At 37.5% G+C, this 19,733-nt stretch overlaps 1 protein-coding gene across 1 annotated transcript in view; it reads left to right on the top strand.

Annotated features, from left to right (window-relative positions):
* The window catches only part of CEP192 (centrosomal protein 192), a 198,562-nt gene that overhangs the window by 45,922 nt on the left and 132,907 nt on the right, over positions 1-19,733 (top strand). The window contains exons 12-19 of the mRNA XM_075214402.1: positions 3,040-3,168; positions 12,195-12,304; positions 12,660-12,709; positions 13,214-13,355; positions 13,965-14,095; positions 14,958-15,029; positions 15,129-15,281; positions 16,895-17,063. Coding sequence (XP_075070503.1) covers positions 3,040-3,168; positions 12,195-12,304; positions 12,660-12,709; positions 13,214-13,355; positions 13,965-14,095; positions 14,958-15,029; positions 15,129-15,281; positions 16,895-17,063 — 956 coding nt within the window. The remainder of the gene's footprint in view (positions 1-3,039; positions 3,169-12,194; positions 12,305-12,659; positions 12,710-13,213; positions 13,356-13,964; positions 14,096-14,957; positions 15,030-15,128; positions 15,282-16,894; positions 17,064-19,733) is intronic.

Below are 19,733 nucleotides of genomic sequence, written 5' to 3'. Positions count from 1 at the left end.
TGGTTTGTAAAGGCAAACGCCTTTACAAGCCAGCGCCGCTTTAAAAAACCGGACTTTCATACATTTACCCCCATGTGTTGATTTGATGTGGAATAACCTTAGTTTCTTATATGTTCACTCGCCAGCCTTATGTTAAATGCTTTTTAATTAATAATCTTGATCATTAATAGTTGTCAGTAGAGTAAAAAGCCCATGTACTGTCAGAATTATGACCTCTGTTCCCCAAATAAACATATTCTGTCATATTCAGGAGCCACCTTTAAGTACATTGGCATTGAGGGGTGTCCCAGGAATGTTTGCCCACACAGCGCTAATTTAAAAATCCCTACGCATTTGTGACTGGTCTCAAACACAATATAGAATGATACATAACTGCACGCTAGAGGACTTTGAAGCACATACCTTCCTAATGGAATAACTTTGACAGGAAAAGTCTGTTTCTTAGTTTATTTGTAATATTTTTTAGATTCCAATTTTCTTTTTAGTGTTACCTTAAAAATATAGAAACTGGCAAGATTCTTCAGACACCCATTGCTGTATTAGTAGATAGCGATTTTTGTTTGTTTTGTTTTGTGCCTATGTTAGATTGTTTATATTGCGGATACTTTGTCTTTATACACAGGCTAATATTTCCTGAAACATATGTTGGCATGGACATCTAATTGTCTAGTCTGGTGATCAGCCTTTTTGCAAGTTTGTTATATAAAAGTGACAAAACTCCAATTTATAATATTACATCAAAAGTAGTCTGTTGTAAGAAACTTTTTTTTTTTTTGCCAATTGGGAAATTCACTGTTTAATTACCAGGGTCAGCTTTGCAAGTAGCTTGTGTCTGCTGGAGACTGTTTATCTTTTTTAGAGGCACACATAAATATTTGTTACTTAAATACTGTATTTCCTTGTTCATAACAGGGAGTACTCAAAAAAACAACAACCCCAAAACAAACAAACCCCAAACCCCCCCCTCCCCCCCCAAAAAAAACTCCAAATCATTTTGCAATGATATAGTTAGAAGTTAAATGACTGAATAGGGTGTCTAATATAGCTTCATGTCAAACTTAAGAGTTTATAATGTGCTCATATACAATGTTTCAAAAACTTACATGATGCATAGTAATAGGATTAATATCTGTTACAGAAGGTGAATTTTCATTCTCTGACTGGTTTAATAACACAGAAGAGAGAGAGCAACCGAAATTGATTATATATTTTTTTTCACGGATAGTTTACAGATTAGGGAGCCTCTCTGATTTTAATTATTTTTTAAAAAAAAAATTCAAGTTTTAACACTGTACTTTCCACTTACATGGTTTTATATTTCAGAGTGGCATATCTGTTTTGGAAAGTTGTATCCCCCTGATTTTAAATATTTATAATAAAGGATTGAATACTAATGTACATAGTATTATGTTGATATAGCTGCAGTGAGTGCCTCATAATTAGGATGTCTTTCTTTTTGAGCTCTAGATTTTCATTCTAGAATGCACCCCTAATATATCAGTTAGCAAAATATACATAGGCTAAAAAACAAAACACAATCTAAACAGCATGCTGTATGTCTAATATATAAGCATAAAATAAACAGCAAGAACCTTCAAAATAAGAAAATAGCAATGATATTAATCCTCAGCATAATATACAGGCCAGTATTAAACGTTTGGGAATTTTATATGTAATCCAATGATTGAAGGCATAGGAGGGTAATAAAAAGTTAATGTTCTTGTGTGGTTATTTTTAATGGTTCTGGACATAACGGGCAGTATAAGTGCTGAGTTTCTGGAGCATGAGCAGCTATATGCACTTTAAACGCTGCCATATAAGCACCATGATTCATTTATCCAGGTGTTATTGCATGTGTATATGGGTAATGGAGAGCACCCGGCATTTCTTTGCATAAACACATTTTACCAAATGAGATGGATAGATACTTTTCTTGTGCATCCAGAGTGTATAACATTTTGGGATAAGAATAATTGTAGTTTGTAGGTATTTAAACATTTTGGTTAAAATTGACCCATCTTTTAAAATATTTGGGATTTTACCTCAATAATTCTGGGTCCGTTTATAATTGACCCGGTTATTTATTTATTTATTTTTTACACAGCACAATCTGACCTTAATGAGAATGCTGGTTGAACATTTATAAAGGAGGCTAAGCTTAATGTTGAGCAGACATATAGAGAGAGGAGCCTAGTTATTGAGGCACAAAACAAATGCAAATAAAGGCATTTAGTAGAGATACCCAGACTATGAACCCCATCTCACATACTACTGCACCATTATGATGATGCCAGAATGATCATGACTGCTTCCTTGTTTGTGTACTGTGAAAGTTGTACAGAATTACGTAGAATTTTCTGTCACTGCAAGGGAGCTATTACATGTCCCTTCTGCCCGTGATGGGGAACCCTCTACAGCACAGTCGCACATCTTCCCCCACTGGCCTGTACTTTTTCCCTGCCTGGTAGTCCAGCGGTATGGCTGCTCGCTATGCGAACGTTCTGCTGGACCTTGTCATTTTTTATAACTGAGTTTCTTAACTGTAAAACTATGTGATATAACGCGTCAATGTGATCACTGCTTATCTATTTCAATTTCATTTTGCAACCAAATAAAAAAAAAAAACAAAAAAAACCACAGCAAAATTTCAAACTACCTTCTTAGCCACTCATGAAGCTCATTGTTTTAAATCTATGTCGTTTGCTATAGTTTCTCAGTTAAAGCTTGTTAAACCCCATTGCACAAAGTGTTAAATGATGCAATCTTGGTGTTTCTTGTAGTGTAAATATTCAAACTGAGCTAATAAACTGGATAAAATCTAGTTTTCCTTGACATAGATGCTTTGACAGACCGTAGGTGTGGTATTTTGGGCCTGTGCCCTAAACAAGCGGGTGAGCCTTCTGGTAGCTCGACTAGTTTTTAACCTGTCTACCAGGCATGCTTCTCTGTTGCCTCTGCTTAACTTGATAAATATATTACCTGTGTCATAACCTTGGTTTAATGTTAGAATCTTCTTAATTTGCTTTGCTTTGTTCTCAGACCACTTGATATCCAGGCATCTTATTTGGAAAATGAGAAATTGCAGCTGCCAACAAGCAACTCTGCTCTGTTAAATCATTCTGGTGGAGATGAAAATGGAAAATTTGCCCTTAGCTTTAAAGATGACCTGTAAGTTATTTTTCTTCCTCTCTCAGCAGTATGACCTTTATTTTGCCTTGAGATATGTATTTGTATTATGTTCATTCCATACATAATGTAAATGTTGGACAAGTCAGGACTACAGGGATTTGGAGCAGGTTGCTGCGTGTGCACAGAATATGGATTTACCTGCTGGTAACTCTGTGAAAGCACTGTGATAAGGAAGGAGAGCCAGAAAAAAAAACAAGGAAATTTGCTGGATTCTTTGAAACCGTTTTGGATTTTATTTGAATGCAGTATTCTACATTAGTCGTATGAAATGGTGCCTATTTGGTCCTAATAAATGCATAAGTATTTAAACAACATGTAATGATAATTGTTAGTTAGGATAAAGCCACTATATAACATTAATATATTACAAAGATTGTGCTTAACTGATATGCATAATATGTATGAAATATCTGGAGGGTCATTCCACATCAGATCACCCTCAAAAAATGAAATGTACACCACCCATCTGAGATTTCCTTGTAATTTTTTTAGTAGAGAGGATGTCAAAATAACTATTTCTGCCAAATATCTCGACTGTCTGACAATTAGTTGATTAAATATTGATTTTTGAATTTATTAAATAATTTACTGATAGCGGCTTCATCCAGATTGAAGTATCGCGGGTGTTTGTTAAGGAATCGCCACAAAATTTGGACCCCTAAGGTAACTCTTCCTCACGAATCCAAAAATCCAAACCAAATTACTGTATCTGCCTCATGTTTTGGGTTACAACAAAAACAAATGTTTTTTGAATAGAATTAAAAGTGCTAGGTTCAATCAACATTAGGGATCCCATTTTTTTTTTTGGGGGGGGGGGGGGGGGGCGTGTAAAAAAGGTATACATTACTACCACCAAAAAATCAGCAGGGTACTGAGCTAAAAAATTTATGAATTTGATGTTCGATTACTGGTGTAAAGCATACATAATTTACACACTGTTAAAAACCATACTAAAAAAGTGAGCTAAACTGAGGCAGTGGGATAAAACTCCCATACACAAAATGAAACAAACTGATGGGAAGGGGATTCCCTTTAGAGAAACCAAAACTGAAATTTTCCAGAGAAAGAGGCAGACACAGAAAGATAGTCAGTCATGGCAGCTGCTCAAGAAAAGTGCACATTTGATAGTCTTTTAAATACAGACTGCCATATTACTGTCTACTCAAAAAATCAAAAACCATTGGATTACATAGCTGTGACCACTTTACAGATGAAGAAAAAAAACTTTTGATTCTGAGAACTTAAATTTCAAATGCAGTAACCAATGACCCTAAAACCTCAGTCTGCTACCGTCATGAAAAGCTTCTGCTGCCAAGATATGAAGAATTTCAGAACACATGCTGTAATCCTTTCTCACAAAAAAGGAGCCGGAGAAAGCTTAAAAGTTATGTCGCTGAAATGGGCCAAAGAACATGGTGACTGTCAGCTTCATGCTGTTATTAAGCCAGGACAGAAACTTTGCCCAAAATGCAGAATTCAACTGTTACACTGTAAAGAACAAACAGACATAGATATCCCAACAGAAGAAGTTGAATCCCTGGTGGAGGGTGTAACTGAACCAGTAGAAACAGATGAGCTAAATGAAAGTATTACAAAGCTTGGTTGTTCACCAGTGAAATTGCATGGGGTAAAGAGAAGACACACCGGGAGACATACGCTAAAAGAAAGAAAGGGAGCAGGCAAGTACAGCCATTCAAGAGAAGCTTACTGAAATGTTGTCTCTTCCTAGCACATCACTAGAATCACCCCAGAAACTAAGCAAATGTTCAGGTTATGATGATTTACAGAGTGTGATATATGAATTAAAGCAAAAGTGTGAAGAGGCGCCACAATAAGAAGTAATAAAAATATTAACTCTGGCACCTAACAGCTGGACAATTAAGCAGACTGCAGAAGAATTTAATGTCACAGAATACATGGTAAAACAACATCAAGAAAACTTAAAGAAACCCATGGTATATTGGCAGAACCTGAAAAATATAGAGGGAAAGCCCTTCCTATACACATCGTTCATCAGGTACAGCAGTTTTGCGAAGATGATAAACATTCTCACATGTGCCCTGGAAAGAAAGAGTTTCTGTAAAAGTTCCAGAAGGAAAAAGGATTCAAAAACCGAAAAGACTACTCCTAGTAAACTTGAAAGAGCTTTATCTTGCTTTCTAAGACCGTTTTCCATACATTCAAGTTGGATTGTCTGTTTTGTTCCTTACGACCTACGTGGTGTGTTAGTGTTGCAGCAAGAGGTATGCATTCCGTGTGTGCGAAATTTACCAAAACTTTAAATTATTGGTTGCTGCTTTACCACTAAAGATGGGCTACAAAGACCTAACTGAATTGTTGTTTGTTCTTCAGTCTCAAAAACCTGTATGCTTCATCGATGTGACAAATGGCCAGGTCTGGAAGCACTTCAGAAAACAGTTAAAAAACTTTTTCATGATGGTGACATGGATGATGACACAATTTTATAAGCAGTGGGTCCACAATGGCCAAACTAAATTGGTTATAATCACTAGTAATGTGGAACAATTGTGTGAAGTTATTTGTAGTGCTGTAGATGATTCAACAGCCCATCTGTATACAGAAAAGTCGCAGTCTGAATACCTACACCAGCTAATGGGGAAACCATTCGCCCAGAAACTGAAGCTATTGTATTACTAGATTTTGCAGAACATTATTCATTCGTGTGTCAGGATGCAATTCAAGGATTCCACTGGGACACTTCACAAGCAACACTCCACCCATTTGTTGTATATTTTAGGCAAGATGATTGTGACACTTTAAACTGTGTGAGCCTGTGCGTTGTTAGCGATACCCGTGACCATGTAGCCATAACTGTGCATGCCTTCATTACGGAAGTTATGAAACACTTGGCGAAACTATTACCCAAATTGGAGTATTTTTACTACTTTAGTGCACAAAAACTGCAAAAACTTTCAGAACTTATGCTTTCATAAGGAGGACTTCAACTTTCAAGCAAATTTTTTTTTTTTTTTTGCCACATCTCATGGTAGAATCCGTGTTATAGCTTTGGAGGGGACAGTTAAACGTCTAGCCACACGCACCAGTCTGCAAGCAGTGGAAACCTATCACATCTTGACACCTTTGGACCTGTATAGCTGGGCAAATGAAAATGTACATGGCATAAAGTTTTTTTACGTGTCGCAAAACGAAATACAAGACTGCAAAACCAAGCTGCATAGCCATCTAGAAACAACAAAGGCTGGCAGGAACACGTTCTCATCGCAGATTTTGGCCTATTGGTAATGATGAGCTACACATATCAATTGTCATTAGACGACATAGACAGGAGGAACAAAAGTTAGTGTCACTATGACCACAGCCACAAAAAATGTGGACAAAGGTGATCTGGAACATACATAGCAGCAGTGTATGATAACATCTGGTACATTGGGTAATATCATTCAATGTAATGAAGAGGAACAAGATGTGCTGGTACATTTCATGAAACGAATCCAATCAACAAATGTGCTGTCCTGGCCAACAAGAGATAAGTGTTTTGATTCTTTTATTCACGTACTCTGTGTAACGGAAGTGCCTACTATCCAAGGAAGTACTGGAAGGCAGTATACACTTTCTGCTGACGCTTCAAGGAAAATTACAGACCTTTACAAACAAAAAAAATAGTGAGATTGTTGAGTCAACTTCAGTTAAGGACTTAATTTATGTTAAAGGTTTTAAATTTCATGGTTTCTTGTGTTAATTATGTATGCGGTACAACAGTAATCGAGTATCACTTCATTATTTATTTTTTTCTCCACTATGAAACAGAGTACCCTGCTGACTTTTTTTGTGGTAGTAATGTATCCCCTATTTAAACACCCAAAAGAAAATGGGATCCCTAATGTTGATGGAACCTAGCATTTTTAATTCTATTCGAAAAACGTACATTTTTGCCCTAACGCAAAACATGAGGCAGGTAAAGTAATTTGGTTTGGATTTTTGGGAGGAAGAGTTACCTTAGGGGTCCAAATTTTGTGTTGATTCCTTAACAAACACCCGTGATACTTCAAACTGGATAAAGAAGCCGCGATTAGTAAATTATTTAATAGATTGAAAAATCAATATTTAATCAACTAATTGTCAGACAGTCAAGATATTTGGCAGAAACAGTTGTTTTGACATCCTCTCTACTAAAAAAATTTCAAACAAATCTGAGATGGGTGGTAGACACCCCTGGTTGAACTGACATGAAATGACCCTGCAGTGTTTATACTTGTCCACCATACTCTCACTCCTCAGCAGTTTGTCACGTTAAGAGGGAGGTACTTCTAAAACTAAACAAAAGTAACTGCTTGGAAGATTTCCTTTGCAGAAATGCTGTGTCAATTGGTTAATTCATCCTGTAATGTCCCAGTATCTGAACTTTCTGCATTATCAACTCTTTCACCTGTATTGCTTATCATTAGGGTAATGATGTGTGAGGAGCATTATGGAAGTAATACTTTAACAAATGTAGTGGATTGTCTCGTAAATATATTTTACCTTTGTTGTTCATAACTGAAATTACTGGTCCTTTTATTCTTGTCTGATGCATAAACTGTTGCTTCCTTTACTGAATAGAGCTCTGTTATTGAACATCTTTTATGTTTCCAATTCGTTTCTGGATCTGCAACTGCATTGTTTCTTCTTTTTGAAATGCCAGCTTAAAACACAGAGCCAAACTGGGGGTATTGTAAAGAGTGCTTTATTAATCATTCTGTTGCAAATATACCGTGTGGTTGGCTAGTAAAATAGAGATCATTGTATATTCTTACAAAAACTTGTACAATCCTAAGCAAGATACACACACACACACACACACACACACACACACACACACACACACAATTTAAGACTAAAAAAAAATTAGACACTGTCTAATTTTCCCAAAATAGTTTTAAATATATTCTAAAAAGGTAAACTAAAAAAATATTTTGTGTGGTTGTGCATGAGCTATATATTGTGCACCTAAAGCATAATTCTCTCAATTAAGGAGACAAACAATCAAATTGCTTTATGAACCTAAAAAAATTTTGGACTCGTTCTAAGAATTCTATGTAACTCTCTTTAAACTATGCACTTGGTTCGAGAACGTGGCTTCTCTAAATTACAAATTTGAGCAATACTTTGCTTCCTGCTTGCTCCCTTGGATAGGATGACTAATTCTCAATGAAATGGACTGATAAAGCAATTAAATTTATATACTAAAGAACTTTAGAAAAAATATAAAAAGGTTTATTAACAAAATAAAAACTTGCGCAGTGATATTACCCAAAATTTCAATCTGAAATTCTGCTTCTACAAATTAAGCATTCCTTTTTATAAACACTGAATAGTAGACTGTTTTACAACTCAAATGCCATATTACAATTGCCTGAGATTGTCTACGGAACGTCTATATACTATTACGGTCCCAAGTCTGATTGGGTTTTAAGAAATTTGGAAGAGTGAAGAATGGCTTTGTTCACCAGGAGTTAATTGGCAACATCTGTTCTTAGAATTAACTCTTCGGTTGCTGCTCACATCTCTCTTATGTCACATGAACAGTTACAGTTGGGATCAAGAATACCGCATCAAATAAACAAAACAATGTAAATATATTTCTTGCTAATATTTTGGCTTCATCCAAAAATACCTTTGACAGATCTCCACAAAAACATCTCCCCTTAGGAGGTCACCCAAACAATTAAGATCTTAAAAAAAAAAAAAAAAAATTGTCTGGCCTTCCTGTACTCTAACTCTGTAATGATAAGAAATTTCAAAACTCACTTCCATATTAGTTTGTCTATTTAAATCTATCCTACAGTGGGTTAAGTTTGAGCCACTACCAGGGTAGAGATGGTTGTTGTTATTTCTAGACCCAGAAGGGAACCAGTTGTCACTCTATTTCATTATTAAACATCTATCTTAAGCTTTTTTCTAAAAACCTGGCAAGTAGTCTTGGAGGGATTCATCCCCTCGTAGGTCCACCTGGATCAGGTTGCTTTCATTTCGGGTTGCCAAGCCATGGATGATATTGGGTAAATTAGTTTGAGTCATGTAGTCAACTCCCAGATCCTCCCCACGTTGATGGCTCTGTATGCCAAGAAGACATTTGATCAGATTTCCTGGTCTTCATCATCCTCATCCTCATTTATTTATATAGCGCCAACATATTCCGTAGCGCTTTACAATTGAGGACAAACATAATAAACTAATAAACAAACTGGGTAAAACAGACAAAGAGGTGAGAAGGCCCTGCTCGCAAGCTTACAATCTATGGGACAATGGGAGATTGACACATGAGGTTAAGTCTACATTTTGCATTTTGGCCCAGCCAGACTGCAAAGGTAAAAGTGACTCATAAGCTAAATGAACCCGTCACACAACAATGTTGGTCAGGGGGTAGTTGTCTTGTGTGAAATTGTGTAACAGGCTAAAGGTAGCAAGGTTAAGAGGGTGGCTGAGGAATATTATAAGCTTGTCTGAAGAAGTAGGTTTTCAGAGAATGCTTGAAAGTTTGTAGACCAGAGGAGAGTCTTACTGTGCGAGGGAGAGAATTCCATAGAGTGGGTGCAGCCCGAAAAAAAGTCCTGTAACTGGGAATGGGAGGATGTAATGAGGGTGGGTGAGAGACGCAGATCTTGTGTAGAACGGAGTTGCCAAGTTGGGAGATATTTTGAGACGAGAGGAGATGTATGTTGGTGCAGCTTTGTTGATGGCCTTGTAGGTTAGTAAAAGTATTTTATATTTGATTCGGTACAAAACAGGCAGCCAGTGTAGAGACATAGAGTGATTCAACAGAGGAAGAACGATTTGCAAGGAAAATCAGTCTTGCCGCAGCGTGCAAAATAGATTGTAGGCGTTTGAGTCTGTTTTTGGGAAGACCAGTAAGGAGGGAATTGCAATAGTCAATGCGGGAGATAAGTGCATGAATTAAGGTTTTTGCAGTGTCTTGCGTGAGATATGTGCGAATTCTGGAAATGTTCTTTTAGATGTATGTGGCAGGATTTAGATATAGAGTCAATGTGGGGAACAAAGGATAGGTGTGAGTCAAAGATTACACCTAGGCAGCGAGCTTGTGGGGTGGGATTTATGGTCATGTTATCAACAGAGATAGAAATGTCATCAGGTATGCTCTTGTTGGTGGGTGGGAATATTAACAACTCTGTTTTAGAAAGATTAAGTTTGAGTTGGCGAGAGGACATCCAAGATGAAATGGCAGAAAGACAGTCGGTTACACGGGACAACACAGATGTCGAGAGATCAGGAGAGGATAGATAGATTTGGGTATCATCCACATAGAGATGATACTGAAAGCCAAAGGAACTTTATTAGATTTCCAAGAGAAGCGGTATAGATAGAGAACAGCAGAGCACCTAGCACTGAGCCTTGTGCTGCTTTACCTAGGGGTCAGGGAAATTAATCTCCACAGCTTTCTTCTTGACCAATGACTGTCTTGCCTCCTTTCGATACACACAATGGCACCAGACAGGATTGTTTGCTCTTCCTTCTTCATTTTTGTGCTTATGGAGTTGTTTGCATATAAGCTCAGATCCTCTTCGCATATTTCCGGAATTCAGATCGGTTAATTCCCCTAATAAATGGCCCTTGCATGTTTTGCTGGCAGGTAAGAAAACTAAGATCTGGCCCAATCAGGCAGGGGATGGAGGTCTGGTTTACTACACGTAAATTTGTGGATGTTTCTGGTGTTGGACACTCCCTTACAAAATAATGATTGCTTTGGCAAGTTGGCCAAACTGGGCTGTTATATACTGATACTCATTTAAAATATTTTGAAATACTGAAGCACATTTTGATAGCTTTCTTTGTAATATAGCCTCCTGCATATTGATTTATTTACTCCACACTTTTCTTTTCTTTTACCACATGTATTAACAGAGACTTAGATGGGTGGAAGACATCAAGTTTCAGACAAGGAGTGGGACCGCAATGAGAATCCTATAGCTTCATTTTGGCATATGGTGTGGGAATTTGTTCATAGAACAGGTGTTGATATCCCTCAAATAAGCCAGGAATGTGTCTATTTGGATTAACTTTAGAGGAGAGTCTGGGTAGATATACATTTTACATATTTATTCTAATAACTCTGACCAAGGTCATTTTAACAAGCACATGGTTGACAGGGGCATTCCCCATATTTTCCTGCTTGGGTGGCCAAGGTCGGTGACAGTGAGTCATGAATGCTATCGGGGGAATATTGTTGATTTGTAGGGGTGTACTTGGTTTGCAACAATGTTTAGATGGTACATGTCAAATTAAAATCCACATGAATGCCAGGACCCAAGTTTTCCCAGCTGAACATCGCCCAGAGCATCACACTTCCTCCGTCGGCTTGCTTTTTTCCCATAGCACATCTTGGTGCCATCCTTTTCCCATATAAACTATGTACATGCATCCAGCCGTCCACATGATGTGAAAGAACATGTGATTCATACAACAAGGACACCTTCGTCCATTGCTCCATAGCATTGCACCAGATAAAAGATTCTTCTTCACCACTCTAAAATGGCTGCTGCAATGGTGTTAGCAGGAGGAGTAATATGAAGACGCAAGCTTCGTCTTTGTGACTTCGTACTGGTATTTGTAGCCACATCCATACATGCTGTAAAAATTACTAGTGCTATCCTATGGAGGAGCCATGGGGAAATTTTGTTTTTTATGGAATAATAAAGTCCTTCTTATTAGGTAGTTTTGCCCCTCTCCTTACCGCCTTCTAATTGTAGATTGTATGTAATGTTTCTTGAGAAAGTAGATACTTGGCATTGCTTTACCTGCTAAAAATATACAAACGTTTGTCCATCTGAGTTTGGGGTGTTCCTTACAGAGCACGCCTGTTAATGTAATCTCTCAGTTAAAGTCTCGATTTTTGAGGTTGTGAATTATTGAATGGGCTGGATTAATATAGTTTATGAAGACCTACTAGATTGTGATGCTGAATATTATTGTTTATATCCGTATTTATTCTCTAATGTATCTACTTTCCTTGTATTTCCTTTCTATAGAGAAGATTTTGATGCTTTTATCAAGGCCAGCAATGTTGAAACTCATCTGCAGATAACAAATTTGCCAGAAAACAAGTTGCAAGAATTGCCAACTCAGAATCGAAAAAACGGTATTGAAACTTAAATTTTGGAATTTGCAAATTAAATGTACAAGTTTCTCTATTAAGTAGGATAATTTTTTAAAAAGTTATAAGTTAACATTGTAAGGTCGGGAATGTTTTCAAAACTTGAAACATGAGTTGTATCTGCAGGTATATGTATATGTACTACCAAATAGGCAAGCAGTGTGTGTGCAAAATAAAAATATAATTTTTAATTTGTGTATAGTAGACCTAATTTCTTTGAGCGTTTTGAAGGTCAGTATTGACATTTACTGTCTGTTTATGCAGTTGGATGCTAGTTTTCCATTTTCACACTGTTTGGACTCGTGGAATGGTTTTTTACTCTTAATTTGTTTCTCACCAGATTGTTCAAGAGGCCAGTGCAAGGTTGTAGATAGGAACCAAACCAACAAGGTAAATATATCTTAATACAGTGACGGCCAACTTGAAATAGGTTGAGGTCTGCATGTGTCCACTGCTGCCTTAATAGCATGTTTCTACCTTTTTCAAGTTCTATTTTTGTTACTTTAAATGGGTTTTTTGCTCCTTCAGATGACTGCAGTTTTTTAGCTTTTACATGGCCTATTCTATTTATTACTCTGTACATTGCTTTAATGTTTGTTTTGCTCTCATTTTTCAGCCATTCTTGACATCAAGCAGATACATCTGTTATATATGAACCTGATAAATATGCATTGCTGAAGTGCACAGAAGGAAGCCAATTATATTAAACAATGTATTTATTTAAAACTGTGTGCATTTACAAGTAAATACATAGTCAGGCGGGAAACCCCTTTTAATGTGTTTTCTGCTCTCTTTGAATTTTCGACTGCACAAATTACAAGGGTGACAACTGCTGTATAAAATTTTGCTCTCTGCGTTCGTGATAATTTGAGTTAATATTTGATCATTTTTTAGATTTCCAGTGCATCACCTTTTTACAAAGATTCCCAGGAAGAAGCACACAATTTACCAGATGCGGAGTTAAGTACTTCTGCAGCAAGTTTCTTGGAAAATGAAAAGTTAATGTCCGTTGCCAGTTTGGACGGCAGTTCTTCAGGTTTGTTTGATGAAAAACCAAAAAATACCTGCTCAGTGTGCTCAATATCCAATCCACCAATCAAACAGCTGTACTATATTGCATACAACTGAAATAACTGATGGAAATCTGCAATAGCTACTTCTCTTTTATATTTAAATTTGGTATCTAAGAGAAGACACCATGTTGGGACTGTGTTACTAATAAATAACCTTGCTTATAAGGTGTACACCATCTGTTGGCACTGAAGTTGTAAGCAATGTTTGACATAATTATTCGCATTTGTTTTAATATGCATATTTATGCTATTTGTTTTAAACCTAGTGACTGCAGTGTGATGGGATTCTTTGTTGTTGCTTTATATATGTTGTATTTTTTATTTTAAACCTGAGGTTTTGAGAATTCCAGACATCTTCATTGAACTTTATTTATGTTATGTAACATTTGAAGCTAAAAAAAATTGGCTATTCAGTTTTATAGATCTTGCTTGTTTGCATGAATGTGTTTTTTTTTTTTTTTTTTTTGTCGTCACTCATGAATTGTTTGTGCAAAGAATATTTTCTAGCTATTTGTGATTTTTAGAATGCTGTAGTATTTGAAAATACAATTAAGTATCTCTTTTGTTTGCAGATGAATTGGATGATGAAGAATTTTATGATGACCAGTTAGAAGCCTATTTTAAAAAGCTTCTCCCACTAGGAATGCAACGAGGAGTTATTGAGGGACAAGAGATTCAGGAGCCAAAAAGATCATCTTACATGGTATAAAATGCTGTTGTATTTATAATACATAAATGGCGTGAATGCTTTTTTTTTCTTTTTTTACAATAGAAATGTCCATTGTAAATATAACACAACAGTGTTATATTTACATTACACTAGTACGACAATATCTTATTAAAATTACATGCCTCATTCATGTCATAGTGAAGATGATAGATATACCTCAGTTACTCTGATTAGTTCATCGCTCATTTTCTACAATCGCTTATCTGTCTTGGTTACTGCAGCTAGTGCAGCTAGTGATTATACTCCTGAAAATAAACATAGATATATTATTAGTTCAAAATTTGGTTACTTACAGAATATGAGCAATAGTTGGCTTGTACCTGGGGGGAATGACTGTGATGGGTCAAAGCTGGGTTTGCAGAACAGTTCAACAATATGGTTCTGGTAACAATATGGTTCTGGTGACGTTCTGTTTCTACAGCAGAGGCAATGTTGGTGAAATATTTAATAATTTAGCTAGGTAGATTGCGGGCTTACCCTTTTGATACCATTACCACCCAAGTTTTCAGCCAGTGCAGTCCACCTAGTGCCTCCTTTCCCAAGAATTTGCTTTAAGTCAGGTAGAAATTTGAGCAAATGTTTTCAGGTGTATCATCTTACTTTATTGTGTAACAAACTGAACCTCCGAAAAGCATTGTTCTATTTGGAAGACTTCTGGTTTTACCATTTACACCAAAAGACCCTTTGAAGGTCAAATTATAGTGTTTTAGTAAAGATAAGGTTATGCTTAGTTTCTTGCATGGATTTCTTTAGCATCTTCATCTAACAAGTTTGTGTAATTTGTGCAAAACAACATTGTTTTATTGCTTAGTGATGACGTGTGTATTTTCTTCAGGCATTAAACAGTCTTTCAAGCAAAGCAAAAAATCAAGAATCTGAGCGTCTACAATATCTTGAGGGATATGAGGTAATGACTATGGACTTATTATGTTTATGTTTCAGGAGCATGTTTCGTGAATCCGTTACTGTAATTTTTGATCTGTGTGCTTTGTGTAATGTTTTTCAGGAAGATTTCCAGATGCTTTGTGTACGGTTGGCTGCCACAGGCATGGATTCAGCCCCAGCCAGTGATGATGAGGATGTGGAGCTTGAGCTGGAAAAAGCTGCACAGCAACATTTACAAAGAGAGCGTTTCTTGGACAATACAACTAGGACTTTGGTATATATTCCTACTATGCATCTTGACTATATAGATAGAGATAAATAGATACAGAGAGAGAGAGAGAGAGAGAGATATTCTTAAATTATATTCTCATTCCAAACTTGTAACTGGTTGCCTTTCATTGTTTGTTTGGGTGTTAGTTGAGTTGCCCTACTAAATCTCTGCTTGCCTTCTGTGCAACTGGCTTGACTGTTCAAGGGAGATCAACGATTCAAAAGTTCTTTTAAGTGGTGAGCCATGGCTTGTGCTTTCCAGTCCATGGAGTTTTGAGAATTATTTTCGGAAGAGAGTGATACTTGGTTGAGTGTACAATGTCTGAATAAGTTGGATGAAAAACCTAAATTTCTCAGTCATCCAATCTGGGAGACAGCGCTACTACCGGGTTGTATAAGGGCGATCGGAGTTGGCACTTAAATAGTTGACTAACTGAACTGCTGGTGACTCCTCCCCTCCGCAGCCGGTGTTCGCCCAAGTTTCATTCAAATGCCCAAGGCTTTTTCTAATTGAGCTGCGGTGCTCAAGCACATTAGTTAGTGTTAGTTTATTTCCAAGTTCTCCTTGTCAAGAGTATTGAGTGTAGCAGTGGATAATAGGTTCTGCTGGCAGCACTATTATCTGTTAGTGGTCCATCGAAACACTGATAAAGATCTATACTAGCCACAATAGACAAGCTTTGTATTAGAGTGGTAGGACCTGCTAGCTGTATATATATGTGTGTATGTATGTGTGTGTATATATATATATATATATATATATATATATATATATATATATATGTATGTGTATATATATGTATGTGTATATATATATATATATGTGTATATATAAATATATGTATGTGTGTGTGTGTATATGTGTGTGTGTGTGTGTGTGTGTGTGTGTGTGTATATGTATATATATATATATATATATATATATATATATATATATATATATATATATATATATATATATATATATATATATATATATATATATATATATATTATTAATCTCTATATCTATCGATCTATCACTTAGGCGGAGGGGGAACTTGGATCTCCGGTCGAGGACCAGGTCCATTGTAGTGCCTGATTAGGTCAGACTGCAGATAAGCTGAGCTTTGATATGCCCAGCCGTAGGTAGATATCATGTAAAGTGTGCACCTCACGGCGGCCTGCTATATGGTTTGCTCCAAGGCTGGATATTTCCCAACACTACAAGTGGCTGTCTGAGAAAAAGAACAGGCTGTTCAGTTAGTTAACTATTTAAGTGTCAACTCCGATCGTCCTCATACAACCCCATGGTAGCAGTGTCCCCCAGAGTAGATCCAGAGAAAGAGATTTGACTTAAGTACCAAAATTTTCTTTTAATGCATTATATATCCTGTATGAATGCAGTTATTGCATAGTTCATATTTATTAAACACATGCAGGAGGTTCCTTGCATAATAATCATACTTATAGTCTACACGTTTTATACATTTCTTACTATTGAAACTGCTGTTCTTTTTAATTGATAGGGTCACAACTATATACTGCTTAAATTTTTTAGACTTAAGTGAATCTTTTGGCACCTTTATTAATAGTTTGATATTATTTAGCACAACTATTAATGTTATTTTATTATAGACTGATGAGCAGCACAGACCAAGTTTTCGGCCTGGTTTAGAAGGTGGCAGTTCTGAAGAGGAATCCTCAAACGATATGCAAGCTGTTCCTAATAATGGTGCTGTGTCAGCATGTAGACAGTCTGCAGAAGGCTATGGTCTTTCATCTCCTAGACCTTCACTTGTTGCTGGTATGTGCATATCTTTTACTTATAACTTCACTTTTAATAATGGTATTATTGTTAGTAGTAAAAACCCAGTCACTGCCACAGCATTTAATGACCGGGATCACAGTCCTCCCAGAGCCACCGGGCACTTGCCCATCACTGGGTGTATGACTTTAAGGTAAGTGGTGCCCTTCTCCTGGAGAAGAATGCAGGCATTTAGTTGCCAGCAGTGCCAGGGCCTATGCTGGGAGAGGACCCCTATCTATGGCAGCCCTGCACTATTCACATAGGTAGGCTGTGGAGGCTGTCATCCCTCACTGAAACAACCTGCCAAAACAAATAGACTGCAGCTCTCCTTTCCTTCTCCCCTTCCATCTGCAGGGAAGTGATGTGAGATTGATGGATGTAGTGCCTGGGTTCTTCAATATCTGCTATGGACTTGAGTCTATTTTACAGTTATTATAGTAGATTTATAAGGTGCCACAGTGCTCTGCTGCACTGTATAGTGGGTATTGCAGGACATACATAACACAGGGACATAAATGGTAGACAAAATAAATGCAAACATGAAAACATAGGGTGTGGAGGGACCTGCTCATTATACAGCTTACATTCTAAGTGGAAGAGGACCCAACTGGAACAAGAGGAGTGAGTGTTGCTTGGAGTGGCGATTGTGACAGTTGTGTGAGGGTGCATTAGTGTAAGTAGTATCATTGGGGATACGGTAAGCTCTAAAGAGATATGCTTTCGAAGAGCAGCTAAAGATTTGAAGGCTTTGGAAAGCCTGATTGGGCGTGTTTAGAGTATTCCATAAATGGGGTTAAGTCTTGTAGGCGAGAGTGAGAGGTGGTTATCAGAGGCGAGATGAGGCGCAGGGCAGAGGTACATCTAAGAGAGCAGGAGGGAGTGTATTTTGATATGAGATCTAATATATGAAGGGTTGTTAAGTGCATTGTAGCTTAGGGTGAGTAATTTAAATTTGATTCTGGAGGACACAGAGAGCCAGTGTAGAGATTTTTTGTGCCGTAGATGTGGAGCGTGAGAGAGAGATCCGTCTTGCAGTAGCATTTAGCAATGACAGATACCAGGAGGTTGCAGTACTCCAGACAGGAGTGGATGAGAGAATGGATAAGCGTTTTGGTAGCATGTTGAGTAAGAAAAGCGCATATTCTGGCAATGTTTTTAAGAAGTCAGCAAGACTTGGAAAGAGTCTTTATATAAGGAATAAAGCAGCGGGCAGAGTTAAGTGTGTCACCAAGGCTGTGGGTTTGGGAGACTGAGGAACTTGTGGTGGTATTGACAGAGAGGGAGATTTGAAAGAAAGTGGTAACTCTAAGAGGAGGGACCATCATAACTTTTGTTTTGGACATGTTGAGCTTTAGGTAGTGTTGCAACATCCAAGTGGAGATAGCAGAAAGACATTTGGTTACCTGAGATGTTACACAGAGAGGTCAGAGAAGAGATGTAGATTTTTGTTGTCAGCGTAGAGGTGGCCCTGGAGAGTGAGCGAATTGGTTCCCCAAGACGAGGTGTACAATGAAAAGTACAGGGCCAAGAACAGAGCCTTGTGGGACCCCAACAGATAGAAGTAGTAGAGCGTAGGATGTGCAAGAGTTAGAAAGGCTAAACAAGCGGCTCAATAAGTGGAAATTGATCCCGGAAAGTACTATATCACGGAGGCCAATGGTATGTAGAAAGAAGAGTGTAATCAATAGCATCAAAAACAGCAGAGAGGTCTAGTAGAATGAGTATGGAGAAATGACCCCTTAGGGTTATATTTACATAAACTGCGGGTTTAAAAAATGTGAAAATATTACCTATAGCAACAATTCAGCATTTATTAGTACGTTCTACGTAATGAAAGCTAGAATCTAACTAGAATCTGATTGGTTGCTATAGTCAACATATCCACTTTTTCAAACCCGCAGTTTAGTAAATATACCCCTTAGACTTTATAGTGAGGTAGATCATCAAACTTCTGAGAGCAGTTTCAGTGGAATGTTGCAGGCAGCATTTCAAGAATGGAGTGAGAGAAGAGTGTGAGGCAGGCGGTTCATCATCAGTTGCTCAAGGAATTTTTGGAGGCAAAGGGGAGGAGAGAACTAGGGCGGCAGTTGGAGAGAGGCTGGATCAAGAAATGGTTTCTTTAGAATTGATGAGATGAGTGCATGTTTAAAGGAGGATGGAAATGTGCCAGTGAAGAGAGGCCAATTGAAGAGGGGGGCTACAGGTGTGTATGCAGTGGATTAAAGGGAGTGGAGAAGTAGTGGGTAAATTTGGTATGAGGAAGTATCTTGTGAAATGGTGTTGATTTTGTCTTTGAAGTAGACAAAATAATTGTTTGTTAGGAAATTAAGGGGGAGGAGGAGTAGGTGGGCAGAGACGCGAGTTGAAGCTGGCAAAGAGGCAACATGCTGGGAGGGAATGAAGGAAGGTAGTTTGTGGTCAGAGTGGGAAGGCTAAGTTGCAGGTACTAGAGATTGAGCAGTAGCGAGAGAAGACAAGCTCAAGGTAGTGCCCTATCACAGTAGGTGGGAGAACTGGGAAGAGCGTGAGTAGATAGTGGGGCTTTTACGGGGCCCATGGCTAGGTGATGAGTCCCAAACAACCATGAAGAGGAGAATGGTGAAAAGTGAATATGTAAGGTTTATTTCTGTGTATTGAGGCTGGCGAATGTGGCGGTGCAGGAAAAAG

This window comes from Mixophyes fleayi, chromosome 5 (assembly GCF_038048845.1).
Source record: "Mixophyes fleayi isolate aMixFle1 chromosome 5, aMixFle1.hap1, whole genome shotgun sequence".
NCBI classification, from domain to species: domain Eukaryota; kingdom Metazoa; phylum Chordata; class Amphibia; order Anura; family Limnodynastidae; genus Mixophyes; species Mixophyes fleayi.
This window is presented reverse-complemented; position numbering and strand designations above follow the sequence as displayed.